The sequence below is a fragment of the Ursus arctos genome, unplaced genomic scaffold, assembly GCF_023065955.2.
Source record: "Ursus arctos isolate Adak ecotype North America unplaced genomic scaffold, UrsArc2.0 scaffold_3, whole genome shotgun sequence".
In the NCBI taxonomy this organism is placed as follows: domain Eukaryota; kingdom Metazoa; phylum Chordata; class Mammalia; order Carnivora; family Ursidae; genus Ursus; species Ursus arctos.
Window position 1 is genome coordinate 17,802,858 of NW_026622985.1, and position 27,550 is coordinate 17,830,407.

The 27,550-nt window shown below is 39.9% G+C and overlaps 1 protein-coding gene across 1 annotated transcript in view; it reads right to left on the reverse strand.

Annotated features, from left to right (window-relative positions):
* Window positions 1–26,827, reverse strand: part of RINT1 (RAD50 interactor 1) — a 30,184-nt gene extending 3,357 nt beyond the window's left edge. Inside the window, exons 1-12 of the mRNA XM_026503842.4 lie at window positions 26,628–26,827; window positions 26,126–26,171; window positions 20,723–20,907; window positions 16,824–17,065; window positions 14,135–14,308; window positions 13,675–13,824; window positions 13,000–13,156; window positions 11,481–11,591; window positions 11,158–11,383; window positions 10,511–10,648; window positions 7,726–7,925; window positions 2,109–2,323 (exon numbers count right to left, since the gene is read on the reverse strand). Coding sequence (XP_026359627.1) covers window positions 2,109–2,323; window positions 7,726–7,925; window positions 10,511–10,648; window positions 11,158–11,383; window positions 11,481–11,591; window positions 13,000–13,156; window positions 13,675–13,824; window positions 14,135–14,308; window positions 16,824–17,065; window positions 20,723–20,907; window positions 26,126–26,171; window positions 26,628–26,669 — 1,886 coding nt within the window. The 5' untranslated portion in view covers window positions 26,670–26,827. The remainder of the gene's footprint in view (window positions 1–2,108; window positions 2,324–7,725; window positions 7,926–10,510; window positions 10,649–11,157; window positions 11,384–11,480; window positions 11,592–12,999; window positions 13,157–13,674; window positions 13,825–14,134; window positions 14,309–16,823; window positions 17,066–20,722; window positions 20,908–26,125; window positions 26,172–26,627) is intronic.
* Window positions 26,828–27,550: the final 723 nt, after the last annotated feature.

Here is a 27,550-nt window from a genome sequence, read left to right on the forward strand (position 1 = left end):
TTTTCCATAACGGCTGCACCAGTTTGCATTCCCACCAACAGTGCACAAGGGTTCCTTTTTCTCCACATCCTTGCCAATACCTGTTGGTTCTTGTTTTTGATTGTAGCCATTCTGACAGGTGTGGGGTGATAGCTCATGGTGGTGTTGATTTGCATTTCCCTGATAGTGATGCTGAGCGTCTTTTCATGTGTCTGTGGGCCATGTGGATGTCTTCTTTGGAGAAATGTACGTATCTTCTGCCCTGTTTTTTTGTTTGTTTGTTTTTTAAAGTAAGCTCCATGCCCAGCATGGAGCCTAACACAGGGCTGAGATCAAGAGTCAGACATTCAACTGACTATGCCACCCAGGCGCCCCGTCCATTTTTTAATTGGACTATGTACTTTTGGAGTGTTGAGTTTTAGAAGTTCTATATATATTTTGGATATATAACCCTTTATCAGATATGGATTTGCAAATACCTTCTTCCATTCTGTAGGTTGCCTTTTAGTTTTGTGGACTGTTTCCTTCGCTGTACAGAAGCTTTTTATTTTGATGTAGTCCCAATAGTTCATTTTTGCTTTTGTCTCCCTTGCCTCAGGGGACCTATCTAGAAAAAAGTTGCTATGGCCAATGTCTGAGTCACTGCCTGTGCGCTCTTCTAGGATGTTTATGGTTTCGGGTCTCACATTTAGGTCTTTCATCCATTTTGAATTTATTTTTGTGTACGGTGTAAGAAAGTGGCCCAGTTTCATTCTTTTCCATGTTGCTGACCAGTTTTCCCAACACTGCTTATTGAGGAGACTGTCTTTTTCCCATTTTTCTTTACTGCTTTGTCGAAGATTAACTGACTGTATAATCATGGATTTATTTCTGGATTTTCTATTCTGTTCGATCTATGTGTCTATTTTTGTGTCAGTAATGTACTGTTTGGATGTCTGTAGCTTTGTAAAATAACTTAAGGTCTGGAATCAGGATGTTTCCAGCTTCAGTTTTTTTTTTCAAGATTGCTTTGGCTATTTGAGGTCTTTTGTGGTTCCATACAAATTTTAGGATTGTTTGTTCTAGTTCTGTGAAAAATGCTGTTGGTATTTTGATAGGGATTGCATTAAATGTGTAGATTGGTCTAGGTAGCACTGACATTTTAACGATGTTTGTTCTTCCAATCCATGAGCATGGAATGTCTTTCCATTTCTTTGTGTCCTCTTCAATTTCTTTCACCCATGCTATAGTTTTCAGAGCACAGGTCTTTCACCTCTTTGGTTAGGTTTATTTCTGGGTTATCTTATTATTTTTGGTGCAATTGTAAATGGGATGGTTTTCTTAATTTCTTTTTCTGCTTCATTATTGGTGTATAGAAATGCAACAGATTTTTGTACATCGCGTATCCTGTGACTCTGCTGAATTCATTACCAGTTCTAGCAGGTCGTTGGTGGAGTGTTTCAGGTTTTCTACATACAGTATCAGGTCATCAACAAATAAAGTTTTACTTCTTCCTTACCTATCTGTATGCCTTTCTTTTTGTTGGCGGATTGCCATGGTTAGGACTTCCAGTATTAGGCTGAATAAAGTGGTGAGAGTGGACATCCCTGTCTTGTTCCTGACCTTAGGGGGGGAACCTCAGTTTTTCCCCATTGAGGATGATGTCACTGTGGGATTTTCATGAGGTATGCTCCCTCCAAACCCACTTTGTTGAGGGTTTTTATCATGATGAATTTTGTACTTTGTCAAATGTTTTTTCTGCATCTATTGAAATGATCATATGGTTATCCTTTCTCTTATTGATGTGATGTGTCACGCTGATTAATTTGCAAATACTGAACTACTCGTGCAACCCAGGAATAAATGCCACTTGATTGTGGAGGATGATTTCTTTTAATGTACTGTTGGGTTTGGTTTGGTAATATTTTGTTGAGGATTTTTGCGTCTGTATTCATCAGGGAGATTGGCGTGTAATTCTCTTTTTTTGTGGTGCGTTTTCTGGTTTTGGTATTGGTATGGAATGAATTAGGAAGCTTTCCTTCCTCTTCTGTTTTTTTGGAATAGTTTGAGAAAATAGGTATTTATCATCTTTCAATTTTAACAAACTGGACTTGAAGAGTAGAGTTGTCAGAAAATACAAAAGGACTTACCTTTCTTTTTTATATAATTTTGCAGCTTCTTTAACTTCTCTAAAAACATGGTCTACTTGGCGGCTCAACATGTCATGCTTTAACCGTTCCAGCAGGTTAATCATGTCATCAAAGACAGAACTCTCCATCGAGGCTAGCTGTCCCAGCTGCAACTTACTGAGGGTGTTATTCTCTGCAAAGACCTCCAGTGCTGCCTGCTGAAGCTGTAGGAAGAACTGAAAGCAAAAATAGGTTAACACGGTCATTAGGGTGCTTCTTTTTTAACAGCTTGAAATATAATTCATGTATACATCTTATTCAAAGCGGACAGTTCATTGGGTTTTAGCACATATTCAGAGTTGTGCATTTATCACCAAAGTCAATTTTAGAATGTTTTCAGTACCCCAAAAAGATACCCCACAATTAACCATCATCTCCCAATCCCCTCCCTGCCTGTCCCCCGAACCGTAGGCAACTACTATCTTTCTGTCTTTGTCGACTTGCCTGTTCTGGACGTTTCATATAAATGGAATTATACATTCTATGGCTTTTTGTGACTGGCTTCTTTCACTTAGTATGTTTTCAAGGTTTATCTAGGTCGTAACATGTATCAGTACTTAATTTCTTTTCATTGCTGAATAATATTCCATTATATTTACATTTTATTTATATATATTTATATTTTATTTATCCATTCTTCAGTTGACAGATAATTGGGTTCTTGCCACATTTTGTCTTTATGAATACTGCTATGAACATTTGTGTGTAAGTTTTTTGTAGACATATGTCTTTTTTTCTCTTGGATATACCTAGAAGTACAAGTGCTGGATCACACGTGATTCTATGTTTAACTATCTGAGGATATGACAGACTATTTTCCACAATGGCTGCACCAGCCATGTGTGACCATTAAAATTTCTCCATATCTGCACTAATAACACTTACTATCTTTTTTATTATAGCCATCTTGGTTTATATTTAGTGGTATCTCACTGGGATTTTTTTTTTTTTTTTGAAATTGTGAGAGAGTGTGCATACAAGGAGGGGAGATGGGGGCTGAGGGAGAGGGAGACAGAGAATCTCAAACAGACTCTTCACCCAGCACAGAGCCCAACATGGGGCTGGATCTCACAACCTTGAGATCATGACCTGAGCCAAAATCAAGAGCCGGACATTCAACCAACTGAGCCACCCAGGCAGCCCATCTCACTGCGATTTTATTTTTTATTTTTATTTAAATTAAGTTAATTAACATATAATGTATATTGGCTTCAGAGGTAGAGGTCTCACTGTGATCTTAATTTGCTTTTGCCTGATGGCTTTTTTGGGTACTCATTTTTTCTGGACACAGACTGAGAGTTGTAGTAAACCCAGCAGATTTGAGAGTTAAGGAAATGAAAATGTTATTTTTACAGTGGCATTTTCAGTAGAATTCATATTATTTTTCTGTAGGGTAGAAAAATATTTTTCTAATATGAATAATGCTGTGGGTAATTAGCAAAAGATTAAAAAAATGTCCATTAACAGGGGACTGGTTATGGCCACACTAGTGATTGTTCATGGACGGACATATGAGAGGCCAAGTTGGTATTTTCTGCTCAAACTGAGAAGAGGCACTGGTCCTTTTCAGACTGCTGAAGGGCAATGTGAGCTTGGAGCCATCTGGGGCCACACTTCCCAGAGCCTGCCTGAGAATGAAGCCAGAAGTGAACGAGTTTAGGGCAGCCATGCCTAAAGCTTTCAGTTACACAAACAAATTCCCCACCTCCTCACCCCAGCCCCCCACCCCCACTCAGGCCAGCATGAATTGGGGTTCTGTCACCTACAACTCAAAAATTCCTGACTCTGAAGTGTTGGGTATGTCAGGCTTGGCACCATCAGGCAATAGTCAGACAGCGATTAGCATAGAATCTAAATGAATGGAAGGTGAACTCTGTCCACTTTTCTTTTTTCTATCTGGAAAATACAAGGGCTTTAATTTTATTGTAAGCATTTACAGGCTGAAGGACCATGAAGACGGTTAAATAATTTTTGAAGTTAAACAGAATTTGTACTATAATAACATACAAGGACAGAGAACTCATTCATGATTTGAAGAGTAAGTCTAAATTTAGTTATTCTTCTGTTGACAGAAGGACCCAGTTAATTCGGCATCAGATTATAAATTTCCTAAGGACAGGGATGATAGCCAATTCATCGCTGTTAACAGACTACGGCACCAAGTAAAGTAGTTTAATGAGGTTCCACAAATAATTCATTGAAGCTAAAAATCTGGCCTTGAATGAGTCTCTTATTAGATCATCTGGCACAAGAATCAGGAATGACAATTTGTTTTATGACAAAGCTTAGCAGAAAATGGAGCAGTGTGGGGGCTGAGTGAAGAAAGTACAGGGCGAGGAAAACAACACAAAGTACACAATGAATAAATGTATTCTAGCTAGGTGACTTTATAAACAAATGCTCTGACCATTACACTCTACATTATATTCATTCTATGAAATAATTATTTTGTGTCTTATTTTCCTAGCTTAGCAAATATTACATACATCAATTTCAGTTAACGTTTTTGTAGAAAAAAGGCTTTAAATCGTTACATCCCAGAGTCCAGATTAGAATAAACTATGATTATGTTTCTCAGGTTTTCAACTTGTTTATATTTGTTATTATTATATTTATTTTTGTTTCCTATTTTTTGGTTTATTACCCTGTATTTAATTAACATAAATACTTTTTTGTTTCATTTGCTCTTTCACAGTAGAGGAACACATTTTCTTCTATATAATGTGCTAGCATTATGCAATTTTTTGTTATAAATTCATAATTTAAAATATATTCTTTTAAATAAAAACAACAAAGTAAAAAATATATATATAAATATATATATATAAATATATAAATATATATATATATATTTTTTTCTTGGCACATTTTCCAGACTCTCTAACCCAGGCATTGAATATTCTTAAATGCCTGTGATTGACTGTATTTCATTTCTCCTTTTATTTTTTATTTTATTGTATTAAGATTTGACAATGTAAAGATATTTTAATTTACCTTGTCCATCTTTGTGACTCATCTGTACACACTCGAAAATTATGTTTTCTAGTATCCTATGAACTTATCACCAATCCTTAGATAATATTTCTAATTATTTTACACTGGAATTTTTCAATTCCCACTTTACCTATCACTTATTATAAGTGGTATTTTTAAGTCTTAGGGTTAAAATTATAGTTGTTTTGTTGTTTTACTTTCCTATTTTCATTTCATAACACAATCCTATAATACTTTATAACATATCTCAGTATGGTTTTTTTACCATTTAATATATATTTCACTGTTTTATGGTCATGTTGATTCTCTGTTAATACTTCCTATCATGAAACCTACTTCATAGGACACACTGGTGAAAACCCAAGCTGATTTTTGTACCCATACAGATGATCAGGGAACAGCGATTCCAAACCCAAGGGCACCCTGTCCAAGGAGTTCTGGAGACCCTCTGAGATCATTCTAATATGTAAAATATCCAAAGGAATTAATCTATGTTAAGGCTATAAAGGCTAATTAAGTTTCTTCACCTTTGGCTAGAAGTACATATTGAAAAATCTGGCTACCAAATGCCTTGATAGCCAATATATTCCTTGGATTAATAAAAAGAGTAAACAGAAATTACTAATTAATAATTATATTTAGGCAGGGCCACCTAGAGATTACATTAAAAAAATTTTTTTTTAAAGATTTTATTTATTTGACAGAGAGAGACAGTGAGAGAGGGAACACAAGGGGAGTGTGAGAGGGAGAAGCAGGCTTCCTGCTGAACAGGGAGCCCGACGCGGGGCTCCATCCCAGGACCCTGGGATCACAACCTGAGCTGAGCGCAGACACTTAACGGCTGAGCCACCTAGGTGCTTCTAATTTTTTTAAAAATAAAAATAATAGTAGTTGATACTTCTGAATGCCTTAGAACATGAGTAAATACAAGGGCACCTGAGTGGCACAGTCGGTAAGCCACTGACTCTTGATTTCGGCTCAGGTCATGATCTCAGGGTTGTGAGATCGAGGCCCGCGTCTGTGCTCAGCAGGAGTCTGCTTAGGATTCTCTCTCCCTCTCCCCCTCCCCCGCACCTCTCTCTCCCAGTCTCTTAAAAAAAAAAAAAAAAATATATATATATATATATATATATATATACACATATATATATGGCCACCTGGGCGGCTGAGTCAATTAAGCATCTGACCTGTGATTTAGGCTCAGGTCATGATCTCATGGGTTGTGGGATCAAGCCCCATGTTGGGCTCCACGCTCAGCATGGAGTCTACTTGGGATTCTCTCTCTCCCTCTCCCTCCCCCCACCCCCCGCTCTCAAGCATGTGTGCACTCTCTCTCAAATAAATAAATCTTAAATAAATAAATAAATAAATAAATAAATTTGGGCAGACTGAATCTGTCAACACACAGAATTGTGTGGAAAAAGGAAAGATAAATAAAATTCCTGGACGTAAAAGGCCTTATAATACTTGCTAACCAGACCCAAGGTTTTGATTTTTAGACTTATTTGAAAGATACTCCCCACTATAAGAAATCAGTTTTTTTAGATGGTGGTATTGTGGTTATTTTTTTTTAAAGGAGTTCTTTTAGAGATACATTTTGAAATATTTATCATGAAATACATCCATGATCTTCAAAATAAGGGTGGGGGGATAGAGAAGAGGCTTAAATAAAACAAAATTGGTGTAAGAAGCTGGGTCATAGGCATGTGGGAGTCCCTTTTATTATTCTATTTACTCAAGCTGTGTTTCTTTTTTAAAGATTTGTTTATTTGAGAGAGAGAAAGCAAGAGCATAAGCAGGAGGGGCAGAGGGAGAGCAAGAGAGAATTCCAAGCCTGACTCAGGGCTCAGTCTCCCCTGAGATCACAACCTGAGCCAAAACCAAGAGTCGGATGCTTAACTGACTGCACCACCCAGATGCCCCTCTATTTACTCATGTTTTGAAGGCATTCAAGAGGCAGCCAACATTATTATTATTTTTTATGTAATCTCTATGTGGGGCTTCAACTCACGACCCCGAGACCAAGAGTCACATGTGCCACCAACTGAGCCAGCCAGGCGCCCCTCAGATGCTGTTATTTTATCTTTCTTAAAGTTCTGGATTTTATTGATTTTGACACCATTATTCAATCTTAGCTTTTTCTGAGATGGCAATTACCATACATGAATATTTCCCAAGTCTAAAGAATAAAAAGGTTCATTCTATAGACAACTATTTCATGAAAGGTTGGCTTTCTTTTGTAATGATTAAAATACTGGGATTATTTAACCATGTGAGACTTGAGAAAAATATGTAATTTAAACATACCCCCTAAATTTGGCCTGATTGTTATTCTACCTAATGTGTAATTTCTACACACTATAAATTCAACATTTCAAAAGGTAAAACTGTTAAAACTACTAAGCTATTATTTAATACAAAAGCACATTAATGGAGCAGCTGGCTGGCTCAGTCAGAAGAGCATGTAACTCCTGATCTCAGGGTCGTGAGTTCAAGCCCCATGTTGGGTGTAGAGATTAATAAAAAAAATAATAAACTTAAAAAATATATATTAAAATAAATGAATAAAAGTACATCAACTTACCACATTGTCAGCCCAATCTGCTAGTACTGTTGAGATATAGTTCACGGCATTGAGAATCGCACAGTATCGAAAGCCAAGGGAAGCTCTAGTCTCTTCTTTCATCACCTGAGTTAATCGTATCCTAAAATCATCTACTAAGTCCTTCTGTAACTCCAGGAACTGTAGCTTTCTGGAAGCTGCAGGAAGATTTTTATATCTGTCTGTGGAGAAAGTTAATAAGACATATGAAGGTTTGTGTTCTGTCCATGACACACTTAGAGCTTTTCCCTGCTGACATTGTTTGGTGCCTTTGTCAAAAAATCTATCAGCCGTTCAAGTACGGACCTATTTCTACATTTCATAAGGGTGTGGGTTTCACAGTATAGGTACTTGTCAAAACTCACTGAACTATATACTTCAAATTTGTGTTTTTCACTGTGTATAAATTACATCTCAAATTTTTTAAGGCATGAGGAACTTGTAGGTGCGTGATTTGTGATGGTTCAACTTAAGACTTTTCAAGTTTACGATGGTGCAAAAGCCATATGCATTCATAGAAACGACTTCAAATTTGTTATTTGGATCTTTTCACAGGCTAGCAACATGGGGTACAACCCTCTCATGACCCTGGGCAGTGGGAGCAAGCCACAGCTCTGTCAGCCACGGGATGGTGAGGGCAAACAACCGATGCACTTGCAGCCATTACAGAATGGCTGTACCCACACAGCCATTCTGTTCTTCGTGGTCCGTACGGCATTCAATAAATTACATGAGATAGTCAATACTTGATAATAAGTAGGCTTTATGTTGGGTGATTCTGCCCAACTAACGGCTAATGTAAGTGTTGTGAGCATGTGCAAGGCAGGCCGGGTAAGCTGTGATATTCAGTAGGTTAGGTGTATTCAATGCATTTTTTATGACTTGAAATATTTTCAACTTAGGATAGGTTTATCACCCACTGTGAGTCTAACATCTGTATATACAAAAATCATCCCATTTCTTCAACAACAAAAAAATGACTTATTTTTTAATGGGAGGAAGGGGTGCCCAGGTGGTTCAGTTGGGTAAGTGTCTGCCTTCGACTTGGGTCATGATCATGTGTTGGGTTCCCTACTCAGAGGGGAGACTGCTTCTCTCTCTCCCTCTGTTCCTCCACACCAACCCCCACCCCCACCGCTTGTGCTCTCTCTCTTTTAAAAATCTTTAAAAATATTTATATAAATAATAAATAAATAAAATAAAATGAAGGAAGAACTACAATAGGTTAGAAGATATATACTTAAGAATTTAGGTGAGGGGCCCCTGTTGGCTCAGCTGGTTGAGCGTCCAACTTTTGGTTTCAGCTCAGGTTGTGATCTCAGGGTCGTGAGATCGAGCCCCCATCAGGCTCCATGCTCAGGGCAGAGTCTGCTTGAGATTCTCTCCCTATCCTTCTGCCCCTCCCTCTCAAGCACTCTCTCTCTCTCAAATAAATAAATAGATAAATAAAATAGTAAAAAAAAAAAAAAGAATTTACAGGTGAAATGATGTCTGAAATGTTCTTTAAAATACTCCAAGAAAAGAAAAGTTGGGGAGAAAAAAATATAAACTTTTTTACTTTAACTTTTAAACTTTAATAACAGATACCTGAGGGTTCATTATATTAATATTACTTTTGTGTGCATTTGAAAATTTCCCTAATAAAAAGTTTTTTAAAAAACAGGAGTTTTGGGGCACCTGGGTGGCTCAGTTGGTTAAGCATCTGCCTTTGGCTCAGGTCATGATGCCAGGGGCCTAGAATCGAGCCCCACATCGGGCTCCCTGCTCAGCGGGGAGACTGATTCTCCCTCTTCCTCTGCCTGCCGCTCCCCCTGCTTGTGCTCTCTGTCTCTCTGTCAAATAAGTAAATAAAATCTTAAAAAAAAAAAAAAAGACTTTTTAAAAGATTTTCTTGTGTGTTTTAGTGTTTTTCACATTCTTCTTAAGAATTAAGAATATGGAATTTTTACTGGCTAGGCTCAAATGATATTTCTTCAGGTGACTACACAGGCCCAAGAAATGGACAACACCATGGTGGTATTGAGGGCTGACGCACCTGGAGCACCAGCAAGTCTCCAGCGGGACAATGCAGATGAGTACCAGCCAAACAGGGCTAGAGGCTGCTAGACCCTCCTCCGGCCAGAACATTCTTGCACTGTAACAAGAGGTCCTATTACTATTCTAATCTGTAAAGTAACTTTATTATTGTATTGTTCTGCAATCTTTTCTTTTTTTTAAAGATTTTATTCATTTATTTGAGAGAGAGCACTAGAGAGAGAGAACAAGCACGAGTGGGGGGCAAAGGGAGAAGGAGAAGCAGGCTCCCCATAAAGCAGGAAACCTGATGCAGGACTCGATCCCAGGACCCTGGGATCAGGACCTGAGTGGAAGGCAGACGCCCAGCTGACTGAGCCACCCAGGCGTCCCTTCTGCAATCTTTTCTATATCAAAGAGAAAAAAACAATATTTAAAATTCAGGTCAATCTACTGAAGACACTTAAGCTGAATGGCAAGAGAATTCAGGTAATAAAATTAAATTCTCATTTAATTATTTTTAGGTAACCATTCAGGAATTTCCCCCTCATATATACCAGTGTTTAAGATCTTAAATTATTAAAAGTCTGAAAGCAAGAATATTGTGCTAGAGTTCTACCAAAATAGAAATTGTATTTGAAGACATTATAATAACCACTATATAATATTAATTTTGTTGAACTCCTTGAAAAAGTATCATATGAAGAGTCGGTACTTTTAAAACAAAGTTCTATCTTAAAAGACTTCTACTTACCAGTTATCACCAGTAGTAGTGTCATAAAAGTCTCTGCACAATCTGGAACTTTCATCTCATCCACATCAGTAATATCCTTATATTGGGATATCCAGGCAGCTTCTGATGAAAGCATTGAGTCCATTTTTTGAAGAGCAACTGAAATGCAGAAAAAAGGAATATGTCAGTTAAGTAGTTACAGTCATTCTAATTCTCAGCACAATTTTTTAGGAACGACTTTTCTGTAAAAAATAAACAAACCCACAACCTCCTGGTTGCACTGTATTTAACACGCTCTGGTTTAGGGTGAAACAAGATACTTGACTTCTCCCCGCCCCCCTGCCCCAAAGCTTCCAAGTATTTAAACTGATTAGACAAGCCACATCCAACAGCTTCTACCAAGAGCCGAAGTACTGCGGTACAACGTGCAGGACAGCTGACCGCATACGCTACTGCCTTGACTGCCGCACTCTGGAAACAGGCACAGCGTCGGTGTCGATTCAAGAAAAACAAGTTTGATGGGAAGAAAATAAGGCACCTTAGTAAACCCTCACCAAGAAAAATTCAGATGACTCTAGTTTTCTACCCAGAGTGGGTGAAGAAAAACACCAAAAATTAATATCCACAAAAGGAGACAATTCTCCCCCCCAATGGCTATGAACACTTACATTTTCTCTCCACGGTCAACCATCTCTGAAAACAGGTTTCCTCTGATAGAATGTGCATACAATTGGCAAAAGTCCCAGGATAGCCGTAGACACTGTGCAGCTCCCTTTCAAACAAAAGCACCTCATCCACCAGGTGACAGAAGAGCGTGTCATCGTAGAGCGAACACGGAATGTCGGCAGCTAACTTCTCAAGCACGAGCATCATAAGGCCCCGGGAAAATTCGAGCTGAAAGAAGTACGTAAGCAGAAGGTAATGCAGATGACGGGTTATTTGTGGACACATCCAGCTCTAAAGCTGGAACGCTTAGGACCGAGTCTCTTACCCTAGCATTTACCGAAGGGCCCGCTTTGTCTAATATCGGCTGAATCTTCTCATCCAGAAACTGAGAGTGATTCCCGATCCACATAAGTACCTGAGCCAGGTACCATTCAGGCTAAGGAAAGAAGTAGAACAGTTTGAATTCTTAAGTCATTCCAACTAGAAAGTTACAAGTAAAGGGCTCTACTTAATTGTATATACATAGCGCTTACAAAAATTAGTTGAAAATTCCTATGTGTAAGAATGCAATTTCTACTCTGAACTTTAAGGTCATGCAGGGCTTAATAATCATATGTTTCCCAATGTATTCCCAACAAATTCCCAAACGTGGCATAAGTCAATAAACTCATAAACTTACAATACCATATATGTATATATTGAAAATGTAGCACTTTGGGGGTGTCTGGGTGGCTGAGTCAGTTACACATCTGCCTTTGGCTCAGGTCATGATCCCAGGGTCCTAGGATCCAGCCCCGCATCAGGCTCCCTGCTTAGTGGGGAGTTTGCCCCTCATTCTCAAATAAATAAATAAATAATCTTTTAAAAATAAAATAATAAAATGTAGCTCTTTGGAAATACGTAAAATGATGAGCATTACAGAGATCTGATGGCCTTTAAATTTTTTTTTTTGCCATAACATTCCAAAATAACTTTTAAACTTGATTTTCTTCTGCTGTCTTTTGAAAATGTAAATTAAGAAAAAAACAAAAAAAAAACCACATACCTTAAAACAGGTATAATCATAGAAAAGTAAATGTAAGTAGCAGCTTTTAATATTGTCCCTAGAGCTGATTCTACAGACCTTCCAAGTTTTCTCGGGCAAGTATTCAAAAACATTTACTGAGTGGTAAATCCCTGTTGTGTGCTAGATGCTGGACATACAAACACGAATAATGGGCATGTGTCATCTCAGGGACTGTATTGTTTAGGCTTGATGACAGAGTGGAACCAGACTTTAGAAAGGAGTCAACGTAACTCACACTTTTCTCACCTTTCTTACTGCTTCTCAGCAGTGCTACGTTTATTGCTTTGTCTCACTTTCTACTTACTAATTGGTTCTACTCTTCTTTCCACCAACACCCCATCCAAAAAAGGAGGAGCCCCATACATACGAAAGAATAAGCTGAATTTAAGAACCAGAAAAAAAACACTGTGGCATTTGTGGGGCACTGTTTACACCTGGCCCCACATACTTCACTGTGCAATTGCTCCTTCGGGTTCATAAATAGAAAGAGAAGCAGAAGTCAAGATAGTCGAGTATTAGCTGTTGAATAGATTGTTGATGCTAAAATGACTTGTGGCTATACGGGCATGGCAGGCTAACGTGCGAGCGGATTCCGACAACTTCTCAACACAAGTCCGGAAACAGATCTATTGAGGGCAGTGACAAAACAGGAATTTAGCTCTTTAGAGAAAAAACAGAACTGCGAATGGAATCAGATTTTAACTTAAACCAGGGAAAGTACAGAACACTTCACATTTGCTATTAATAAAAACCAAGGACACGAGTTGAGAAAGCACACCTTGCTTATAACATTCGTCTGTCGGTTCCCTCTGAAGTGATATCTGAACCTCTTCTGAAGGGGCGTCAGCATAATCTGGATGGGCAGAACGACAGATGGGGATGCAGGAAGACAGTATTTTTCTGGAAGTTGCTTTGGCTCAGTAAGTAATTCATCTCTGACATAGTTGAGTCAAGGGAAAAAAAAGTGTATGTGTGTATATACATATATATACATGATACATTTTTCCAACAAATATACTCAGTCAAATTGTAATACAGATAATTTTACATTACATATGATTTCCATAAAAAGTGCACAAAAAATGTTATTAGAATTAATCTATCTTTCCTAAAATAAAAAATAGTAGTAAGGAAGGAGACACATTCAAGTAATCACTTTATCAAATTAACATGAAGTTACTGAGGTCTCCTCCCAATTGCCATTTTTTCTCTCAAGAGAGCTACGTGTGAGGTAAACTTGGGTCAGTCATATTTCAAACTGACCCTCCCCCGCCCCACATGCAATTCACTCTGAAGGAGAATAATCCACCCCGCCATGGGTATATATAGATCAAGTCCAAGCCCAGTACTCCCGTTTGGCTTCTTGGCCACTTTCAAACAGTTTCACTCTCTAGCCACGAATCCACTCTAGAAAAAAAGCAATTTTAGTAAGTTTTAACTCCAACAAAGATACGAGGTTTGTAGTTTCAGAAGCTGACAAAACAGTGTCTCCAGGTTAGTGTATATCTCAGGGGCACTGGCTGGTCGACTCAGGGCAGCAGTTTGAGCCTGGGGGGGTGTGATGAACGGCCAATGAAGTTGGGCCAAAATTTCCTCAAAATCACTGTAACAGAAAAGTAACACACGTATTTCAGTTAAAATACAATGATCACCAGGGGCGCCTGGGTGGCACAGCGGTTAAGCGTCTGCCTTAGGCTCAGGGCGTGATCCCGGCGTTATGGGATCGAGCCCCACATCAGGCTCCTCCGCTATGAGCCTGCTTCTTCCTCTCCCACTCCCCCTGCTTGTGTTCCCTCTCTCGCTGGCTGTCTCTCTCTCTGTCAAGTAAATAAATAAAATCTTTGAAAAAAAAAATACGATCACCAAATATCTATCTGAAAGCAATTACCATGAAATATGGGTGAATTCCTTACCTTGTAAGTTTGTCCTTGAGGATCTTATGCCAGAATTTAACAGTGGCTCTCATGAAAGCAAGAAGATGAGTACAAGATGATTCCTGAAGCTTGATATCAAGTTCTGCCATATACACGAGAGTAGAGGCTGCCTCTGGGACGTTATTGGTCATCAGATATTGCTGAATGTTATCGCTGCGAAATGAGGCAAAGCAAACTTCAAAGACAGTTTGTTCAAAATAATTCCAAATGCAGAAAAACTACTTCTCCCTCCTATTGTACATGAAGTTACATACAAGGAAAAAGGAAGCACCAGCTAGAAGTGGCTTTTTTACCAATGTGGCCAAAGCTAAAATTTTTCTAAGAAATCCAGAAATAAAGATTTCCATGTAAAACCAATTAATCAAATTCTTTGAAACCAGCCAAATAGATCCCATGAGCTACCATTTTGCTTATTTGACTTTATAAAGCAAACACTTTATTTAAAAATTAGATGTTGCATGTCAGCTATACTTCAATAAAAAATAAAAATAAAAAAATTAAAATGAGATGTTTCTTTTGATAAAAACATATATTCCAGGGGCGCCTGGGTGGCTCAGTCAGTTAAGCGTCCAACTCTTGATTTTACCTCAGGTCATGATCTCAGGGTCGTGAGATCGAGCACCCCCCCCCCCCCACTTCAGACTCTGTACAGGGGCGTGGAGCCTGCTTAAGAGTCTCTCCCTCTGCCCCTCCCCGGCTTGCACTCTCTCTCAAAAAAAAAAAAAAAAACAACAACAAGAAAAAAAATAATAACGTATTCCATAGCTTAAACCATCTAAGAATAAGGAACAAAAAATTTACTTTTTTTAAAATTTTTTTTATTACTTTTTAATTTAAAAAAATATTTTTTAAAGATTTATTTATTTGAGAGAGAGAGAAAGAGAGTGTCCAAGAGAGCCATGGGGAGGGGCAGACAGAGAGGGAGAGAGACTCTCAAGCAGACTCCCCGCTGAGCACAGAGCCTGACAGGGGGCTCGATCTCAGGACCCTGAGATCATGACCTGAGCAGAAATCAAGAATCGGATGCTCAACTGACTGAGCCACCCAGCTGTCCCAGAACGCTGCTCTTTTAAAAAAGAGAGTGCTACAGAATGAAAAGCAGGTTAACATTAGAGAGAAATTAGAAGAAGAGGAAAATCTCAGAAGCCCAAAGGAAGCCAGAAATAGAGATTTATCACGGGAGACTTAAAGGAAAGAGTATGCTATTAAAGAGAGAAATAGCTGTGCTCTACTGGATTATGAGTTTGATTCCTTTTTCTAATATGATTTTCAGGTCAAATTTCTCTTTTAAACAATTTCAACATCAGATCAAAGCTATCCATAACCGTAGTCCTATTTTAATTAATCTATTACCTTGGCTACTATAAGAGTGAGACTTTGAAACAATTTATTCTACTTAATAAGATTATTAATATTGCCCCTTATCGGTATTTTCTTTCAGACGGGCAAGGGATAGTGAAGTAAAAAAGAAGCAAGGTTTAAAATTTGTTCACTGCAAATAATTTATCTAAACAAGGAGACGGTCTAAAAAGCTTAAATTAATTCCTGGACTCACTGGTAACACTACAATCTTGAGCATATCACTCTTTGTGTAAATGTAAAACTCAGATGCAAAACAAAGATTTTCACACTGTACTGGTAGGTAAAATTCTTTAAAATCTCGGGAAACATTCAGGACAAAGTGATACTGCATTACTCTTTGGAAGACATAACATAAAATACATTAACTGTGATACATTTACAATGGGACATTAAGATTCTTGGATGACCTTTCTTTCTCAAGTCTTCCAGACAACATGAACGGTTACTGACAACTCTCGAGCAAGAGTAGTTAAAACAAAGCAGGATGGAACCATGCAGTTTGGAGGGGCTGGGGGACTATATCATGAAGCCAAAAAATCTGCCAATCTAGGCAGAAATGTTAATGTAGCTTGTCTGAAAGGCAATACCAGACACTCAGAGTCAACACCAGTGACACACACTCAATTCAGAAAGAAGTATGTACTTCTTTTCCCCCTACCCACAGGTAGCAAACTCTGTTACTCATCTAAGAATACTGTGTAGCTCTTGTTAGATGATTTCCACTGGGGGCGCCTGGATGGCTCAGTTAAGCATCTGCCTTCAGCTCAGGTCATGATCCCAGGGTCCTAGGATCCAGCCCCGCATCAGGCTCCCTACTCAGTGGGGGGTTCGCTTCTCCCTCTCACCCTGTTTGTGCACGCTCTCTCTTTCTCTCTCTCTCAAATACATAACATCTTTTTAAAAAAAGATTCCCATTGAAAATAATTCAAATTTTAGAGAAAGCAATCCATTTCATCAAGTGACCATGTCTAAAAAGTAACAATTGAGAACATTACCACATTGAAGAGTTTTATTAATTTGGTTTTATAAATAATGGTTTTTATCATGTGTTCACAACACAACTATAGGACTTAAAATTTTTACTTAGATTACTTTCTTTCAAATGCAAATTAAGCTCCCTGAAAAGTTTATGTTCATTCACAATAAAGGAAAAGAATCATTATCATAATGCTATTTTCATAACAACTGGTAAAATTTCATTATTATAATCTTTAATTAACTCAATTATTTAATGGCATGCATGCACTCGCTAAGACAGAGCCTCAAAGGAAAATAATAATTATGAGAACAAAGAGGCCCTTTTTACCTTAGTTCTTCAATTTGTGAAATCCATTTAAGGTAAGCAAGATGACGCTCAATTTCTTCAATCTGGTTGATCATGGCCCCGAGATCTTCCATCCAGGGCTGTGCAGTCAGCAAATGGCTGTTAATGGAACTGAAGAGATGAGTTTCTTGCTTCAGAAACTGATTAAGGAATTGCTTTGATTCTTCTGCATTTTTTAAGGCACTCTGAATTCTTTTAGGGATTTCTGATGAAATCGTAAGTACCTGACCATACCAAAAAAAAAAAGAAAAAAAAAAAAAAAGAACAGCAGCAATCAGATAAAATTTTCATAACCCTTTTATTTAGACCATTATCTTCAAAATACATGTTTGTTATAACAGAATTGAAAATTATCAATTGTAAGCTTCAAAAGAAAGGTGTGATTTCTGCATCCTGTACCAACGAAACCTAAACATGAAATGCTGTATGCGGAGCGTGTGGGGAGCAGCCCATCGCCCCAGTAAGAACCTCTGGATCTGCCTTCATGAGGCTCAGCACTTTCAGAAGGTCCAGCCAGAGAATATTTTTATGCTTTATCTACTAAATACTTTCCTTCAAAAACGAGTGAAGCTCCGATTCTGAAAGTCTGAGTATCTGTATGTTACAAAAGTTACCCAGGTGATTGTGATTTAAGTCCAGGTTGAGAACCACTGACCTGTAAGACAATATCCAGGTAATGCCTTGAGATATGGTATTTATTAATTCTTCTTCTAGCATATGGAAAAACTATACAAACATTAGGTATCAAAATAATATAAATACTATTATAGTGGAATTTCAATTTAATTGACACTGATTAGACATTTTGTATAAGGCCCTGTGCTAGGAATAGACAGATAAATAAGACATAGCATCTGCCCTAAAGCTCAGTTCGTATGGAAGAGAAATACAAGCAGATACCTCCTGTATCATGGGATTAATGCAATAAAAGAGAGATGCTAAGTGTAATGACTGAGGTAGTGCTTCCCAAACCTGCATGTACACAGGAATCACCTAGAGATCCGGTATAAGACCAACGCGAATGCATTAGGTCTGAAGAGGGGACTGGGATTCCGCGTGTATAACAAGCTTCCACACTTTGGATAGCGAGGTTTTGAGGTACAAGGCAATTGTGCTGCACGGCTCCTGCACACACCTTCGCAGGATGGGCAGGTATTTTCTGGGGAACTTTAGAAGGAAAGGGCATTCCAGGCAAAAGGAACGGCTGTCATGATCAGAGAACAGCAAAGAGCTGGGTAAGGCACAGAATACAGTTCAAAGAAATGGAGAAAGAAGAGATGAGTCTAGATCGGTAGGGAGAGACGAGATAGAGATCACAGGAGCATCTTGGGCCTTAGAAGTATGTGGGCTTTTTCCAACAGGCAATGGGAAACCAGTGAGAGTTTTTGTTTTTGTTTTTAAGTAGGCTCCATGCCCGGCATGGAGCCCAACGTGGGGCTTGAACTCATGACCCTGAGATCAAGACCTGAGCTGAGATCAAGAGTCAAATGCTTGGAGCGCCTGGGTGGCACAGCGGTTAAGCGTCTGCCTTCGGCTCAGGGCGTGATCCCGGCATTATGGGATCGAGCCCCACGTCAGGCTCCTCCGCTATGAGCCTGCTTCTTCCTCTCCCACTCCCCCTGCTTGTGTTCCCTCTCTCGCTGGCAGTCTCTATCTCTGTCAAATAAATAAATAAAATCTTTAAAAAAAAAAAAAAAAAAGAGTCAAATGCTTAAACAACTGAGCCACCCAGGCACCCCAAGAGACTTTAACAAGGGAATCATTCAGTTAGATTTATGATTTAGAAAGTAATGTGACAAAATATTATGTTTACTCACCTAATATTTGCAATAATAAAAACTGGAAATAGCAAAAATGTTGACCAATAAGGGCCTGATTAAATAAATTATGTACAGCTATAGCTGAATACCATAAAACCATTAAAAAAGAGAAATCTATATACACTGATATGAAAACAAGTGGTATATTACATTAATTATAAAAAGTTAAGCTATGCATATTTAAAGTATATGTATGCTTATATATACATAAAAGATTTTAACTACGTTTTATATAGATTTGCCTAATTATACATAATACAGTTTCTATAAAGAATAAAAATGAAAGATGGATACTGCGGGGATGAGAAGGAAGCAGAAGATGGGCAAACTGCCATCACGTGCAGGAGAGGCTGCAGCCCTAAACTGGGGTGGTGGCAGCAGGGGCGGGAGCGAGCACACAGCACAGGTGTGAAGGGGGCAAAACTCTGATGTCTTGGTGATGAGGCGGTGGAGGTGGATGACAGGCAATCTAGGAGGGCTCCTAGGTTTCAGGCCCGAGTGACAGGCAGATGGTGGTCTTTCCAAGGAAGGGAAAGCATCTGAAGAGACAGATACACTGAATTTAAGGTTCAGTTAGGGACTTTGGCAGAAGCTTCCATGGTCATCAGGGAAACGAGCCTGATTGGGAAGTGGAGAAAGACATTTAAGATGACTTTCTGAGGAAGCCTAACGGTAAAAGGAAGGAATTAACACTTAGTAAAAGATGAGGGCAGGGTTTTTTGTTTGGGTTTTAAGGAAAACATCTGGGTGTGTCCCTATGCTGAGGGGACAGGACTGGCTGAGGAGCAGAGGAGAAAACTATAAAAGTGTGAAGCAAGTTCACTGAGGTGGCAGGTGGGATCTGAGGTGTGAGGACCGCCTCAGATTGATCTTCGGCTGAATTAAGAAGTAGAAATGGTTGCAAATAAGTTTGTGGGATGTGGGGTAAACTGTCCAATGGATTCATGCTGAGAGTGCTCTTAATTTGTTCTTTTTGGGAAAAGGAAAAGGATGGCCAGATGGGGTAGGTATCTTGGGGGAGAATTCAGAAGAACAGTTGTGGGGAGTGGCAGAGGAGTCGACCTTCCCAGGGAAGGAGCCACGGGAGGACTGCCGGGTGGGGCTGAAGACCACTTATCTGGGCTGGCATCCGTGCACTCCGCCGTGTGATTTCCTCTGACAGGCCCAGCACGGCTTGCCTGCAGGAGTGGAAGAGGAGGATGGGGCAGGGCCAGACTCAAGAGACTTGTGGTAGACATGGGGGAAAGACAGGAAGATGGGAGGGCTGAGGTGCTGGGGTTGGGAACACAGGACGACTGACAACCCAGGGCTAAACACCAACATAGCCACACACAATTTACTTAGCCTAACGTAGTAGTTACAGGATGTAAAGCTTTTATCCTTGACAAACATGCTGTTTCAAGTACAGGGATCCACTTATTTCTTTAAGATTACATTCATTGGGTGTTTTAAAAACTATTTTAAGTAATATGTTCTCTGTAAAAAGTAAATGTGAAAATACAGAAAGATGTGAAGAAAATAAATCACCTGTTAACCCACCACCCAGAAATAACCATTGTTATGTTATACTCATTTTCATGTTTTCTCCTTATGAGTGGGCATATACAAAGTTTGGAATGATGGTGTTATAACATTTTTATATACCATGAAATGACTTAGTTGTAGAAGCACTTTAAAAGTCACTGTATGAAAAGCTACTTAAAATGTTAGCGGTCATTATGTTTTTAAGACCTAAAGCATATCAGCAGGCACTTTGTCTTTTTTTTTTTTTTTTAAGGATTTTAATTTTAGGTAATCTCTCCATCCAACATGGGGCTCAGACTCACAACCCTGAGATCAAGAGTCGCACACTCCCACGACTGAGCCAGCCACGCGGCCCCAGCATCTTTGTCTTTTACATAATTCACAAAATACCTAGCATACTGTAAGTCTTAAAACCTATTAAGTTTTAAATGATTAGACTATTTGTCACAAGCTATATCTTCAAAATTCCCTATACACTGGTTATGTTTATATTATGTGTATACTTCTGATAGTATTTCAATGAGTTTTAATACTTGCCTGTTCTTCTAACTGCATTTTATTTTCTGTCATCTGTTCTATGAGTTTATCAAGTTTCTTTAAAGATTTAAGGTCATTTCCAACTTCCTTTTCTATAAATGCAGACACGTAAGAAGGGAGATCACCATTATCTGTATCTTCATTGACTTGTTCATTTCCAACAAGAGCTGTAATATTGATGTCACCTAAAATGAAAGAATAACGTCATTCAACATTACTAAGTACCACAGGGTTAAAGGAAATACAAAAGATATACAAAGCAATGTATCTACCTTCAAAAGTTAGTAATTTAAAGAAAACACTATATATGGTATGCATATGTATGTTTGTGTATATATGCCATATATACACACAAAAATATATATACACACAAAAAAGTATATACACACAAAAACATCAAAATGAATATATATAGTGTTTATACGTACATATGCATATATGTACACACACATACACCAATACCCAAACGAACAGCTACAAAGCAATCTATCAGTCAAGTACTACAAAATGCTTAGGCGTTGAGGAAATTCAGAGTGAAGGAAAAATCCCAAAGTCTGTCCTAGTAACCACGGGTTTCAACAGATGTTGGCATGACAATGCAGTTGCAAGCAGATATTAAACTTTTCCAGAAGACTTTTATCTTACAAATCTATTTTATTACTAGAGAAAAGAAAGATCAAGTCTTATTTTATGGATGCAGTTTTTATTAAAGTAGTAATATATTTTCAGAACTTGTAAGGAAACAGATAATGTGGTCTAGAATAATACCAAAGGACTCTGGTTTTAAAATGTTAAAAGGGGGAAAAAAAGTATTGAAAGATTTCAAGTATATGAAAAAAAAATTGAAAGTTTGACCAATGAGTAAAAACTCCCCCTTATGTAACAGTAAAAAAGTTTTAGGGGCTCCTGAGTGGCTCAGACAGTTGAGCGTCCAACTCCTGGTTTCCCCTCAGGTCACGATCTCAGGGTCCTGAGATCAAGCCCCACATCAGGCTCCATGCTCAGTGAGGAGACTGCTTGAGATTCTCTCTTTCCCTCTCCCTCTGCGCCTCCCCCTGCTCACACTCTCTCTCTCTGTCTCTCATAAATAAATCTTTAAAAAAAAGTAAAGTTTTAAAAGCTTCAAATGCCATTGTACAAAGACATGTCAGAAAAAGAATAAAAGGAAGTGTGAAAGAAACACAAATTACTAAGAAAAACTCAAAATGACTAGTGCAACCACTAAGTTGTACAGTGTGAAGTGAGACTCCTTTCATGGCAGATAAGCTAGACTTGGACCGACCCACGCTGTACTTATTTAAAATGTGACAAAAGCAGGTGACTTGGAACCCTGACCATTTCGAGGGAAGAGCGGTAGCAGAGGCAGCACGGACCATGTCGGCGCAAACAACGCCCAGTGAAGACACTGTGTAGCTTTGCTCCCACCCCATTTAGTAGACGGCATTTCCCAGAGCCCATTCCTTACTGCACGCTCGAACACCCATCCTTTCCTACCATTTCCAAGTCAGCTTTTCACTCTGCAAGCATCTATACCTTCTTCCACTATCCACGATGCTTAAGAAATAATTAAGCCATTTAAGCTGCCTCTAATTCTTTATGGAATGATGTAAGATTCAAATACATAAATAATAGATTTTCAATTTTTATTCCAAGAGACAAATTTCTAGTAAACAATCCAATTCAAAGGAAATTAAATTCTCTTCCATTGTCCTCAATTTGTGGACCAACAGCACTGCTCCTCTTTTCCAGAGTATCTCCAGCTCACCTTCACTGGCCATCTGTGCCAGGCTGGACATGCCTACACCCCAGAGAAGCCTGAAGGCCACAGCGGCGGCCGCAGCGGCGTGCTGGCAAAGAAGGTAGGAGTGACGTGATCGGCAGCAACTGCTGTAGCTCTTTCCACTCCAGCCCTGCGTGCTAAGATACACTGTTTCCTTTGAAACAGTTCCTGTTCCACGTGCAGGCTATCCCCTTTTGCTTACTCACGGTATCCTTCTTGGAGGTTAGGAAACTTGGTATGATGGTGGCTGGTTTTCCACAATTTTAATTATTCCACAGACAGGGCTTAATCTCCCTAGATTTGAATAGTACTAACAGATTAAAAAAAAAAGTGGGGGGAACCTGGGTGGCTCAGGTGGTTAAGTGTCTGATTCTTGGATTCAGCTCTGGTCATGATCTTGGGGTTGTGAGAACAAGCCCCACATTGGGCTCCATGCTCAGCGGGGAGTCTGCTTGTCTCTCTCCTGTCCCCTCTGCACCCCTCCCCCTGCTCCTGCACTCTCTCTCTCAAATAAATAAAATCTTAAAAAATAAGGATAATGTAAAAATGTAAGAGGAATAGCCATTGATCTCCAGATCAAAATAAGTGCTATAAAATAAGGTCCCAGAGAAAAAGCAGACTTCCTAGAAACCAAACCTTAGAATAACCCTGAACATACAGTGCATTTCTCTACTTCAGGTTTAACTAAAGGATTTGGTACTCTCAAACCATTCACAGTGAGTTTATAAACAAATTAAAAGCTTGATTGTACTAGCATATGTTTAATTACAGAGACTACAGCAATTTCTTAAAAAAAAAAAAAAGTGTGTGTGCAGGAAAGATAAAGCTGGGGGAACAATACAGAGCCTCCTGGGGAGCAATACTGGTTGAACTTCGCCTCTGTTCTTCCCGGAGCTGCCCTTGTAAGAACTTGGCTCTTTACCAAAAATGAAGTTTGTTTTTTTTTTTTTTAAAGATTTTATTTATTTATTTGACAGAGATAGAGACAGCTAGTGAGAGAGGGAACACAAGCAGGGGGAGCGGGAGAGGAAGAAGCAGGCTCATAGCGGAGGAGCCTGATGTGGGGCTCGATCCCATAACGCCGGGATCACGCCCTGAGCCGAAGGCAGACGCTTAACCGCTGTGCCACCCAGGCGCCCCCAAAAATGAAGTTTTAAGAAAGCAGCAACGAGAGAAAGGCAGGAGGTTATGATCAGCCTCATTACAAAACAACTGTTACTTCTGATAAAATGAAAATATGAATATCTAAAAAAAGATATGCCTAAATGCAAAATGTAACTGTCAGATATTCAATTATTTATGTAAAGATTAATAGAATATATACCAATGTGTTTAGTAGTGGGACTGTTCCTCCCCCAGCCCCCCAAAACCAAATCTTCCTTCATTCTATTCACCTTGTAAGAATTAAAAGCTTATTTGTATGCTGAGAACCAGTAACTCACTAGTTAAGTAGAAGCAAAACTAGGAGAAATCTATGCCTCAACTTCCCAACTATAAATTATAATATTTGCCCAGCTTATACTTAAAGGTTATAAATGGGATTAAAGTCCATGTTTCTTGACTCTCAACCCAATTTTCTTATTTTTTTTCTTCAAATATGAGAATTGGATAGTCTGCATCAAATTTTATTAATACAGAAATCCACCTACCATTACGTACAGGAGTCACAGTGTCCTCTTTTTTTTATCTTAAAAGAAGAGCATTGTGTGGTGCATCTGCAGACACCTACAGGCAGGGCCATGTGCAGAGGGACTGGTGAATGCTAAGGTTGCTATAGATTTGGGAGCAAATTCTATCTTCACCTACTTTTATTTTTTTTCAATTAAAATTTTTTTCACCTACTTTTAAATTATATTCTTTTTTTAATTAGATTTTCTTTTTTCCCCCAAGATTTTATTTATTTCAGAGCGAAAAAGTGAGCAAGCACAAGCATGAGTGGGGGGAGGGGCAGAGGGAGATGCAGACCCCCACTGAGAAGAGAGCCCAAAGAGAGGCTTGATCCCGGGGCCCCTGGATCATGACCCGAGCTGAAGGCAGACGCTTAACTGACTGAGCCACCCACGCGCCCCTTTAAATTCTATTCTTTTGACATCACCATTTAAATGCAGCATAGTATACTCTTAGTCAAATGATATATTTTTTAAAGATTCATTTATTCATTTATTTGAGAGACAGAGAGCATGGGGGAGCAGAGGGAGAGAGAGAAGCAGACTCCCCACTAGCAGGTCGCTGAAGGCAGAGGCTTAACCAACTGAGCCACCCACGTGCCTCAAATGGTATTCATTAAGATGACACACTGATGATCTGCAAGGTTTTTATGACTCTCTTCTTGTTTTTTGTAATAAGCAAAGAAGTTGACCAAGCCACCAAAGGAGGGAAAAGGACAAAGTCTGTGTCTTTCATTGTACTAAATAACAGCTCGGTAGGCATCAACTTCCAGGCATTGGAATGGGCAAAGGTGGAAAAGGGAAAGGTTTAACTGAAAGATATGGGGTACTCTCCAATCCTTTAACAAAGGAGCGAAGTTGTGGGAGCTATGCCTGTCAAGTGCTATGGACTACTTAGAGCTTTCCTTCTGAGGCAGACTCTATCAGCAGGCAATATTAATGGCAAGCCTAACTCCTAAAGCCATTGTGGTAATGCATACACCCTTCCTCCTAGCACTATTCATTCGTAGACTATTTGCCATGGTCAGAAGAACCAAAAACCCTCTGGTGAAATAGCTGTTACATGCTTTTCCCCTCCCTCCCCTAATAAATTTCACTTCAAACGCCCCTGAAGATGCCTTGATTTCCAAAAGGCTGCCATGCTTAGCTCATTAAAGTAAAATGACAAATGTCCACATCCCTGACATATGCTCCTGTCCTAGGTAGGAAATGGAGGTATCGACGTTTTTCCTCTTCCTTGCCCAGACCAAGATCCAGGAAACAAGTTATCCTTTGTACTCTTCTTCCCAGATCAACTTTTTTTTTTTTTTTAAAGATTTTATTTATTTATTTGACAGAGAGACAGCCAGCGAGAGAGGGAACACAAGCAGGGGGAGTGGCAGAGAAAGAAGCAGGCTCCCAGTGGAGGAGCCTGATGCGGGGCTCGATCTCAAGGACCTGGGATCACGCCCTGAGCCAAAGGCAGATGCTTAACGACTGAGCCACCCAGGCGCCCCCCCCCCCCATCAACTTTTAATGGCAAATTCACCAAAGGTAAAGTACAACTAAGCAGTTGCCATTTTGACTCCAGTTAAGGTGGTAGTCATCTCTTCTAGATCATTAGCCCCTCCAAATTCCTGATGCTTGGTAAGTTGATGCTTCATTAAAATAACAGGCAGGCCCCAATTATTCTGAATCCAGTATGAGGGGCAGCACTCCCATGAATCCACACCAGTCCTTGCACTAAGTAGGGATCAGGAAGTGCTTATCTCCAAATAGTGCCATATTTTTCAATTTTAGAAAGACAGATACATATATAATTATAATCAGTACTTAATATTATGTAAGCATATTGTACAAAAGAGAGATTCATCTAAAAGCTAACAGGCTAAGGCACTTCGCTGCAGACCCTGGAGGGGGCTGAGTTTTGGAGAGATGGCTGGGTAGAGAATGCTAACGTGTTTCCAGTCTGCTTACTTTTCTCCTCGACGTCCTTCCTTTCGTCACCACTTTCAGAGCAGCACTAGAAGAACAGGGGTAACGAACACATTAAGACTGAAGAGATAGGTGTAACTCATACAGGATTCCCAGAGGGCATCCCCTGGAGCACCACGAGGTCCCAGACACCTCCCGTGGGGCCTCCCTGAGGGGCCAGGGCCATCTGATGCAGGTGGCCCTTGGGACCTCCAATGCCACCTCCCCAGGATGGCTGGAGTTACCGCGCCCAGCTTCCAGGGCCACGTCCCTGGAGCGATCTATCTGTGTCATCTCACCGGGATCACCAGAGCCACCACCTTGGGACCACCTCCCCTGGGAGGTCCGTGCCACCTCACCAGATTGCAAGGTCTATCTCCCCCGGGCCACGGAAACCACATCCCCAGGCCGCCAGGGCCGCCTTACAGACAATCTCCCTTGGGAGATCTGTGCCACCTCACTGGGTCACCAGCGTCCTTTCCCCGGGTCACCAGGGCCGCCTCACCGGGGCTGCAGGTGCCTCGCCGGTCTCGCCGGCCGGGAGCATCCCGCCTCCGCGCGAGTCCTCGGCTCCATGCGCAGCCAGCGTGGCTCGTAGAGTTCGGCGGCCGCCAGCGGCCAAACACCAGCTCAGCCTAGGAGACCGCGGGGATGGGAGCCACCGCTACTTCCCCTCCGTCTTTCTGGTTTCTTCCTCTCTTCCCAGAGAGGTCCTGCCCGCGCAGCCGCCAGGAGTGCGCCATGGCTCCCCCTGCTGGCAGGAGGCCGGCCCGGCCGCTCGGAAAGCGGGCGCCGGCCCCTGAGGCTCTCCCTTCTCAACCTCGGCAAAACGTCCACCTCTCTGAGCACTCAATGGGCCCTTTTAACCTGAAAACTCGTCGCTTTTAGTTTGAAGACGTTTTCTTGAATTTTTTGTTGGCGACCACCTCTTCCCTAACCTCTGTTGGTTTTTCTTCTAGAAATCTTTTTCAGATTTTGGATCCCCTGGAGTGGTCCTCTAATTTCTTATTTTTTTCTTTCTTATTTTTCATTTCTTTGTCCTTTCCCTTCCATTTACTTCTCCTTTCACAGGATGCTTCTGGAAGTTGTGCTCTATTAAAATGAGGGACTAAACAAAAAAGAAGAGATAGGATATAGGAAACAGAAAATACAATGCAGGAGAAAAATGAATTGAAAGTCCCTGACAACAACCATCACCAGACATGAATTGATGCAGGTCTAGAAGGCTCCAGGAGAGACTACTTTAGACAGATGAAACTAATAGAACACCTCATCTATCTAAGTCTTGGGAGGCAGAGATTGAAACAATCATTAAAAAGTTTGCGCTTGGCTTAATGATGAATACTAAATCAAAATAAGATAATTATTAACTGCAGGAAAAACAAAAAGCTGAGCAGGAGAAGAGAAGTAATCTTAGTATATATTACT